The 9,281-nt window shown below is 40.4% G+C and overlaps 1 protein-coding gene across 1 annotated transcript; it reads left to right on the top strand.

Moving 5' to 3' along the window:
• Positions 1–339: 339 nt before the first annotated feature.
• On the top strand, positions 340–9,040 carry LOC123188230 (protein DETOXIFICATION 12). Its single transcript, XM_044600268.1, has 7 exons — positions 340–904; positions 2,764–3,308; positions 6,221–6,307; positions 6,389–6,445; positions 6,532–6,770; positions 7,755–7,960; positions 8,626–9,040. The coding sequence occupies exons 1-7, from the start codon at positions 551–553 to the stop codon at positions 8,674–8,676; spliced, it is 1,539 nt and encodes a 512-aa protein (XP_044456203.1). The 5' UTR covers positions 340–550; the 3' UTR covers positions 8,677–9,040.
• The last annotated feature ends 241 nt before the right edge of the window (positions 9,041–9,281 follow it).

Raw genomic sequence — 9,281 nt, forward strand, 5'->3', positions numbered from 1 at the left:
ATGCAAGCACCGCCGTTGCCGAACCTAAAAGGACAAAGGTTTTCACCAGGAGACTCGCCACGGAAAAGAAAAACACGACGACGTCTTCAAAAAGATAATGACACATGTAGATATCGTCACCGTCGGCGCAAAACCGCGGCGCTTTCGTTCGGTAGCTCACCCGTGTCACCATGAGGCACCCAAACCAGTCACGACGAGAACCAGCCACCAGATTCGGATCTGGGCAATACCACCGCGAAGGACAAAAATGCACTTGAACCACCCACCGCTACACCCGGCCCTCATCGTCCAAACAACCCAGAAGCCTAGCCACCATACGGACCGCCTTCCAGGGTCGCCGCCCCGTTATTCATGTCCCGAGTCGCCACCAATCAGGGTTTTGACTTGAAAGACAAATGGCGTAATGGAGCATCCGCCTCCCAATCCTACCTGCCCTGACCCTGACCCACGGCGGCTTCTCAATTCATTTCAAAAGAACGAGAACACATGGGAATTAGTAGAAGCCAACCATGTCTTGCGCTCTTTATAAGAGGAGATATTCTTGTAGGAGATGAGTCCTCGAACCCCGGTCCTCTTCCCATTCCATTTCCACACCACCTCCCTTCGCGTGGTCCGGGGGCGGGCATCCATGGACTCTTCCTCCGAGGCGCCGCTGCTGCTCAGCAGGGGGAGCGAGCACAAGGAGGTGCCCGATGAGGCGGGAGGCAAGCGGCCGTGGTGGAGGGAAGCGGCGGAGGAGTCCGGCCGGCTGGCCGCGCTGGCTGCGCCGATGATCGCGGTGGCGCTGCTGCAGCTGTTGATGCAGCTCATCTCCACCGTCATGGTGGGGCACCTCGGCGAGGTCGCGCTCGCTGGTGCCGCCATCGCTAACTCCCTCACCAACGTCTCCGGCTTCAGCGTCCTCGTGAGCTCGCTCCCACCAACCCCCCTTTCCGTTTGCCATTCCTTCCACATTTTTTGTTTACATTTTTTGCATCATGAGATTGTGCGTGCTAGTCGTGAGTCGCCACGGGCGAATGGGAGATGACTTTTCTTATCTTGGTATACACTCAGTGCCCACGAGATGCTTGTACGAATGCTTACGCCGGGGTGGTTGATGACCGCAAGTCAAACATGCGTACCAGTGACATGAAAAGGCCCGTGAATTTGTATGCTAATTTTGAAAATCCACCTTTTGTTTGCTTCTGCTTTGGGCTTCAATTTCGGACTTGCGTCGTTGGTTGCAATATGTGGCGCAACCATCAGTGCTCTGTTTTGTCTCTTCAATATGACGATTATATCACTACTACTAACTTACTAAGGCTCATGTACCAGTCTTACGAATAAGGAGGCTTCAGGTTCACCTTTCAAATTCAAGTGATACTCTTTCTAAACACGATTTATTTGTTTGTGTTGCTTATCATAGGGTAAAGCCACACTGGAGTTTAGATTACTTCCATGTGTCCTATTCGCTTTGGTTGGACTTCAGTTTTCAGCAAGAATATCTGGTAAAACTACCGTCATAAGAGGATAATAAGCTTATAAGCGCACAAACTTGTATCAGAATTTTGATGGCGTAGATCAATGTGGGTTACCGATATCACTATAAAGTCAAAGGCTGTTAAGTGCAAGTTGGGATATTCAGGGCGCCTCTTTTGAGGTTGATCTGAGTCATCTTGATTCAATCGGGTGAGAGAGATTTGCCAGTTCCATTGTCATATTTTTAGTCTGGTTATAAGTTGGTACTTTCCCTTAATTGAAAACCCAGTCTCCAACATATGTACTGTAGATCACGACAGCTTAAGTGTAACTTCATCAGAAGATGGCCAAACAGAAGCAAGTAGAATACAAACAGATAGCTGCACAAGAGTATATCCCAAGAGTTCCCTAACTAGTTTTAAACACAGCCAGTTACATCATCTCATAGGAGGCCTCAAACAGTATAGGTTAGTTGTAGTATTGCCCTAGTTTAGTTGCTCACAGGATACGAGAGACAAATGGTAGTTTGTGAAAAATTATAAATTCATACTATATTGATACTTTCAGCTCACTTGGTCCAATGCTTTATCTTATGCGTAGTGATTTCATTAATGTAACTAGAGGTTTTATGTACCATGACAGTATATATATTGGCCTCAAACATATATTCATACATGTCACTGAAGGTCTAGCTGATGCAAAGATGGATTAGAGACATTAAGCCCCCATCTCTATGTTATGTACACTCAAGCAGTGCAAATATTCGAGCTGATCCAGGATGTGAATGCCACCCCCCTGGAACACCTGATTCTTGGTCATGGAAATGGGACATCTCCAGCGTGACCGTTTTTGCGGGGGAAACGGCGCAGTGAGAGCTGCAGGCCATGACACGATGTGGTTCCACCAATTTCCTGTTACGAGGCGGTTCCGCAACTAGGATTGTTGCAATACAATGATCAGATCTAACTAGTAAACATGATGTTCACACTATATGCAGTGGTACTTGGACCCAAATCTCTATCCTGTTGACTATCCCAGTCTTCCTGCACTTATAAATATAGATCTTAATTAAGTTAGAATAATCTTGGCGTAGGTGTTAGTTTAAACCATGTAAACCCTGATATCTTGTATTAAAACTTTCATATTCTTGTAATCAGCAATTGTTGCCCGCCTTGCACAAGCATCATTGTTATTCCTACCATTCTTTCAGCATATCTCTTCAGTTCATCCTAGTTCCTCTTCCGTTTATTCCTGAACAGTATGTGTATGATTCGTCAATTCATTACTGATGCAGTTTCCTTTTAGATAGGACTGGCATGCGCATTGGAAACTATTTGTGGGCAGGCCTATGGAGCAGAACAGTATCATAAGTTATCCTTATATACCTACAGGTCCATCATTGTACTTCTTATTGTGAGTGTGCCCATCGCCATTGTATGGGTTTTCATTCCGGAAGTACTTCCTCTCATAGGTCAGCAACCAGAAATTGCAAATGAGGCTGGGAAATATGCATTGTGGCTTATCCCTGGTTTATTTGCCTTCAGTGTTGCTCAATGCTTTTCAAAGTTTCTGCAGTGTCAGAGCCTCATTTTTCCTATGGTTCTTAGCTCCATGATCACACTCGCTGTATTTATTCCTCTGTGTTGGTTCCTGGTTTATAAAGTTGGTATGGGTAATGCTGGAGCTGCTTTATCCGTCAGCATCTGCGATTGGGTTGAAGTGATTGTTCTTGGTCTTTACATCAAGTTCTCACCTTCTTGTGAGAAAACACGTGCTCCACTCACGTGGGAAGCTTTTAAAGGAATTGGCAGTTTCATGCGTTTGGCTGTACCATCGGCTCTTATGATTTGGTAAGTAAATGTCATCTGAACATGTTTCCATATTGATGTCGCTTTAGACTCTAGCATGAACGTTAATATGATGCCTTGTTAGTTTGATGAGTGTTTCCCATACTTTGTCCACCCAAATATTATCCAATACAGCAATACTCATGTATGCTAACGTACTCTTCATTCTGTTTTACTTGTCCCTGTGGACATTGAAATGGTCTCCAGTACACACCTTTTGGCATTGTTAGCCAAATTATTAAGATTATAATTATAATGAAGTGATAATTGATAATACTAGTGTTATCTCTATGTGATAAATCTGGGTATTTTATTTGTATTATTGGGTAAAGTTGGATGTCTTTCTACTTATGTTTTTTCGCACCTACTATTTTTGTTTTTTAATGTCATAACACTCTCCCGTACTAGGTTTATTGGTTAGAAAAAGCTACTCCCTCTGTCTCAGAATATAAGATGTTTTTGCAAGCTAAAACAGTTTGCAGGCACGTCTTATATTATGGGACGGAGGAAGTATCTTCAAAAATTCATGATGTATCGGCCTTTTAAAAACCGATTTCAAAATTCACTAAGTTACTGCTCTCAAATGGAATGTCAAAATTGAAGTCTGTTTTCACCATTGGGAAATAGCTTCCTGCTAGCGGGATAGCTCCCCATATATTAGTTGCCGCTCGATGTAGTGCACCGGGCAATGTATCTGAACAAGTAGCTGGTTGTTTGAGCATAATTTGCATTTGTAGCATAGCTAGGCTGCAATACTTTCGGAGGAGTATACTGAATTTCTCTTATTTGTTCTAAGCAAGAAAAAACTACAAAATGACAGTAGAAAAAACTTAAATAAAAATGTAGTATAGAGAATGAAGAAATAAAGAAAGGAAGAAATGAACTACTAGTATGTAAAGGGATGTTCACTAGATTTTTATCCGATGAATGTGCACTGCGGAGGTAACCCCACTACAAAACTGTAAGACGGTATGTACGAAAAGGAGAAGTAAGAAAACTAGAAGAATGTGTATTACAAATAGAGGAACCATAATATGCAATACTATATCTCCAAATTATGTATTTTTTGAAGAAAAATGTCGATTTTGTGTTTTAAGAGCTCTTATATACCTGCATGTTACAATTTGATGAAAGCTGCGACCATTTTTTAGATAGTATTGTGAAATATTGCATAACAACAAATGATTCATTGTCGTTCGAATTTTCTCAACAGTGAGTATTTGTTTTCATGAAACATTTGCACTCGCACAGTATTATGAAAGGGTTCTCAATTTGTGACCTCATGACTATTCGTAACGCGGGTTTCCACATTAAAAATCTAATGATTATTATGAAACGCTAGGCTTTAACCCATACACGTGACCCTAATTGTCTGTACCTTCTGTTCAATGAGATTTAGCTGCCATTCTCTGGATGAGCCTGTGGGCTAAACTTTTTTGGTTTATATAGACTAAGTCGCCTAGTCCTAATTCAAGTCAGAAAGGATCGTAGCCAACTTTTGCAGTCTACTTGTCTGACTACAAGCATTGAAGCACATATTCTATGACAATGGGCTTTTTATTCGTTGTTGTTGGGCCACCATGCTCTGGATGAGCCTGTTGACTGTACTTCTTCTATTTATAAATATTTAATTTAACTAGTTCTAATAAAACTGGAAAAGGAATATGAGTAATTAGTATTTGCTGCCCACTTATCTGACTACACAAACATATCCTGTGAAAATGGGCATCTTTCTGCAAATATGATAACGCTGTTCAAAAGCACATGAGGAAGTTTTTAAGTTGTTGTAGTTAAAGTGTGTGTGTTGTACTTCCATGCAAATTTCAACTTCGCTTCCAATGTCCTTTGCAACATACAAAAATGACAAACGACTGCGAATCAGTAAAACTAAGTTTTGGTATTGTTTGCAGTGATTTTTGTCTTTGCTGTATTTCGCAGAGTTGTATTTGAAGTTCAAACCTTGCAAGATAGAATATTCACTCTTCCCTAGTGACACTATCTGTTATTTTGAGAATTTTATACAGTGTGTCTTGTGCTTTTCAAATGGTATTTTCAAAATTTCAAAAATATGTGCACTTTCATGGGGCATGACCCCGTCCAAGTAGGATTTGTAATCCAGTGAGGAATTATCTTTAGACACTAGTGAACAAATTGGCCAACATGATTCGATAACAACTATTACAAAAAAAAAAAACATATATACAGTTGTTTTGTACATCTGTCTCTCATGCAAAAGATGAATTTATAGTATTTAAAATGTAAAAACTTGAGCCTATCCCAACTGTTTGGGACTGAAAGGCTTTATTGTTGTAAAATGTAAAAACTTGACAAGTTTTAACAAAAATAATCTCCATCCCTTGTCATGAGAAGTTTAGAACTAGGCCGAGTACTTGTAATGAAAATTAATAGTACTAATGTACTATAAAGAATGATGTTTCTCTCTTGTTTAAATTCATATTAAGTTTAACAAAAAATCTACTGTGTGCGAAGTTATATATTTTATATATTATAAAATATATATCATTAGAAACTTCAAATCATCTACTTTGTAATGATATAATTTTTAGACTATACAACTCATCTTATGTTGGTCAAATTATAGATCTAGGGATACGCGCAAGCCTTATAAACTGGAAAGGAGGTAGTATATTTAGAAACAGAGGTAGTACTTGCCAGATGAAGGAAAGAGTTATCTTGGCCACTTGGTATTAACATAGTACAGATTATTCACTCGCAATACCACTGGAAATATGCTTCCTTCCCTCTTACAGCGAAGTAGATAAGCTCTATACATATATTACGTCTAGTTAAGAAATTCCTGAACCTCAATTTTCTTGCATAATCTTACCTCAGTTAAGCTTCCAGTTTGGTATCCTCTCCCCTCCAGATATTAATCTCACTTTCCTTGACCACAGCCTTGAATGGTGGTCTTACGAGCTGCTTGTTCTGCTTTCTGGGATCTTACCAAATCCAGCACTTGAAACTTCTGTGCTTTCTATATGGTATGCATCAGTAGAACTTTAAATAAGATATTCTTGCATCATGTGCTATGACGTTTACCAAATTGATGTCCTTTTGAACAGCATATCTACAGTGGTGCTGTTGTACAATCTTCCTTACGGTATTGGAACAGCTGCAAGGTCGGCTAGCACATTTATTTCTATCGTCAGTTATACTTGTTTCTATCGAATTTAACAAGCTAACATATGTCATATCCATGTCCCAGTGTGCGTGTCTCAAATGAACTAGGTGCTGGCAACCCAGAAGGTGCTCGCTTGGTGGTAGGTGTTGCTTTGTCGATTGTAGTTTGTTCAGCAGTCCTGGTGAGCACAACTCTTCTAGCCCTGCGCCACTTCATTGGAATTGCATTCAGCAACGAGGAGGAGGTTGTAGATTATGTCACCAGAATGGTACCCGTACTTTCCATTTCAGTCATTACAGACAGCTTCCAAGGAGTCCTTTCAGGTATCCATGTCTTTCGCATTACATACTGTCAGTAGCATCATAAATTAAACTAGATGTCGATAAGTAGTGCTAAACTACCAGAATGTATGCCGTATCAACGTATGATGATGACTGAATCAACCTATAAGTGCCTAGGGTTCGGGAGCCTGCACGTAGATATACGGTAGGTACTCGGAGGGATAATCAATGGTGATGTAGTAAGTCCAGGATCTTAATTTATCTAGAAGATTTTACCTAGTCAGCGCCACCAGATCATATCATGTCGGAGATACAAGAGTTGCCAATCAAGATGATGCCCCCTATATAAAGACCAAGAAGCCAACGCCAAAGATTTAAGCCGATTCAGAATTGCAAAGTCCTAGACAGAAGCATCTTCACCAAGCTTAAGATCTAGCTCATAGATCGAATCTAGCTCTTGTATGTTGCTCTCCATATCAATACACCATAAATATAAGCTTGACATTGGGCTATTACCCATCTCGTGGCCGAACATGGATAACTATTGTCTCTATAGCCTTCGACATGATCCCCTCGCACTCCAAGCCTCATCTCTATTATCTTTACACCCCATATGTCGAAGATCAGTGGTGAATAAATTGTCGGCACTAGATGAAGGGCTCTATGGAAATTGTGTACTTGTTATGTACTCATATTCATTGCAAGGGCAGTGCCGTTGTTGGTCATCATTAATGCAATAAGGTTAATGGAAATTAAATTCTTGGGTGTGTTCGAAAGTTCATCATGGGTAGATATATATAAATAACAGAATGTGATTTGAGGATGTATGACTTAACAGAATATGGAATATGTAGTCTATAATCTCATATGAGGCAATATATGTAAAGAGATCCATCATTTAAGTTGTGCGGAGTCAAAACAGTATGATTTTTGCTATTATGCAGAATCTTGAACTGTATTGATTTTGTGATGTGATGCCCTGTTTATAGTTATGTGATGTCCTGTTTAATGCTTTTATTGTGACAGGTGTTTCTCGGGGCTGTGGATGGCAGCATTTAGGCGCGTATGTCAACCTGGGTGCATTCTATCTTGTTGGGATCCCCGTTGCACTCTTTTTTGGTTTTACAATGCAACTAAGAGGAATGGGATTTTGGATTGGCATGATAGCTGGTGGAGCCACACAGGTCACTCTCCTATCTGTGATAACTGCCACTACAAAATGGGACAAGATGGTAAGTTCTTTCTCCATTTTAAAGTCTGTTTCTTATCCATAACACTTCGTTGATGTCGCCAATGCTTCTCCTTTCCGTGAATCTTTCATTGCTATAACTGAGGTTTCCTCTATCTAAACCCTAAACAACAGGACCCTGGGATAAAAAATAAATAAAATAAATATGTGGCATGCTGTTGGAAATCAAACGTGATTCCAAGTTCATTGATACGTCAACGTGCTTGATTTTCTCCGGGACACTTTTTTTTACTCTTGTCACTGCCCAATCATCCATCAATGGACCTCTGCCCCTCTGCCGGTGTTGTCCCAAGATGGAGAAGGGGGAAGGTGATTGAAACAAAATTCAGTCTAAACTCTGAAGCGACCTATACCTGGTTTAAATTCACAGTTTTGCTAGGCCGCAGGTGCATGTTATTTTGTTTTCACGGGCCATCGCCCCGCTTTGATGGATGCGTGATTAATGAACTAAGACTAATTTATCAACAATTGGACGGTTAAGAAAAAAATGGAGGTTGTATATCGCTGTGACTGATGTTATGCGAAAGAAACCAGTAATACTTCATAAGAATTGGATCAGATTGGCCTAGATGCTTGTTTCCTATATTGCTTTGAAGTCATACCTGTGAACTATGATGTATATATAAGTTATATTGTGTCTATTTGCAGGCTGACAAGGCTAAGGAGAGAGTATTTGAAGACAGGCTTCCAACACAATAAGACTTGAAGAGGTGCCATGTCAAAATTTTGAAGAGCTAAATAATCAGAGAGTTCTAATTACCTTTAATTACTTTGAGAAAAGCATCATCGATGTTCTTGTCACGCGCAAAGAAAATTTTCACACAATTGGCTCAGTTTGGCATGGTGTGGTTTCATGGTGGACTGGTGGTGTTTTACTGTTTTTTCTTTCTTGATAGGTTGTTTTGCGTGGTGCCTATCTTCCCTTGTATTGGATTTTTTTTGCGGGCAAGCTTTGTATTAGTCAATCACTGCCGGGCTTACATTCTTTATCACAAAGATCAACTGTCTTTGCAGGACGCGGTCTAACAACAGTTATACCCTCAATACAAGCATAATTTGTTAATGAGTGTCTAACCGTGTTCTGACTATGGTTTACTTGAGTAATACAAGTCTGACGAGAAGACATTAGTGTCTTGATCTCAAGCAGTAAAGAAGCGTAGATAGACCTCTCATTGTCACTATTCTGGATCAAATTCACTACCTCGGGGGCATCTACTTTGATGATCACCGTCATTTCACACCGTTGCAAAGCAAGAGAGACAGCTTCCATGCATGCACCTAACTTAGCTTCCGAAGTCGAGCAA

This window comes from Triticum aestivum, chromosome 2A (assembly GCF_018294505.1).
Source record: "Triticum aestivum cultivar Chinese Spring chromosome 2A, IWGSC CS RefSeq v2.1, whole genome shotgun sequence".
NCBI lineage: Eukaryota > Viridiplantae > Streptophyta > Magnoliopsida > Poales > Poaceae > Triticum > Triticum aestivum.

What these genes read in the sequence shown, in the direction of transcription:
- LOC123188230 (XM_044600268.1), top strand. Translation starts at nt 551, where the DNA reads ATGAGTCCTCGAACCCCGGTCCTCTTCCCATTCCATTTCCACACCACC. An exon ending in TCTCCGGCTTCAGCGTCCTC is followed by an intron (nt 905 to 2,763) that starts GTGAGCTCGCTC and finishes GTTTCCTTTTAG; the next exon opens with ATAGGACTGGCATGCGCATT. An exon ending in GGTATTGGAACAGCTGCAAG is followed by an intron (nt 6,446 to 6,531) that starts GTCGGCTAGCAC and finishes TCCATGTCCCAG; the next exon opens with TGTGCGTGTCTCAAATGAAC.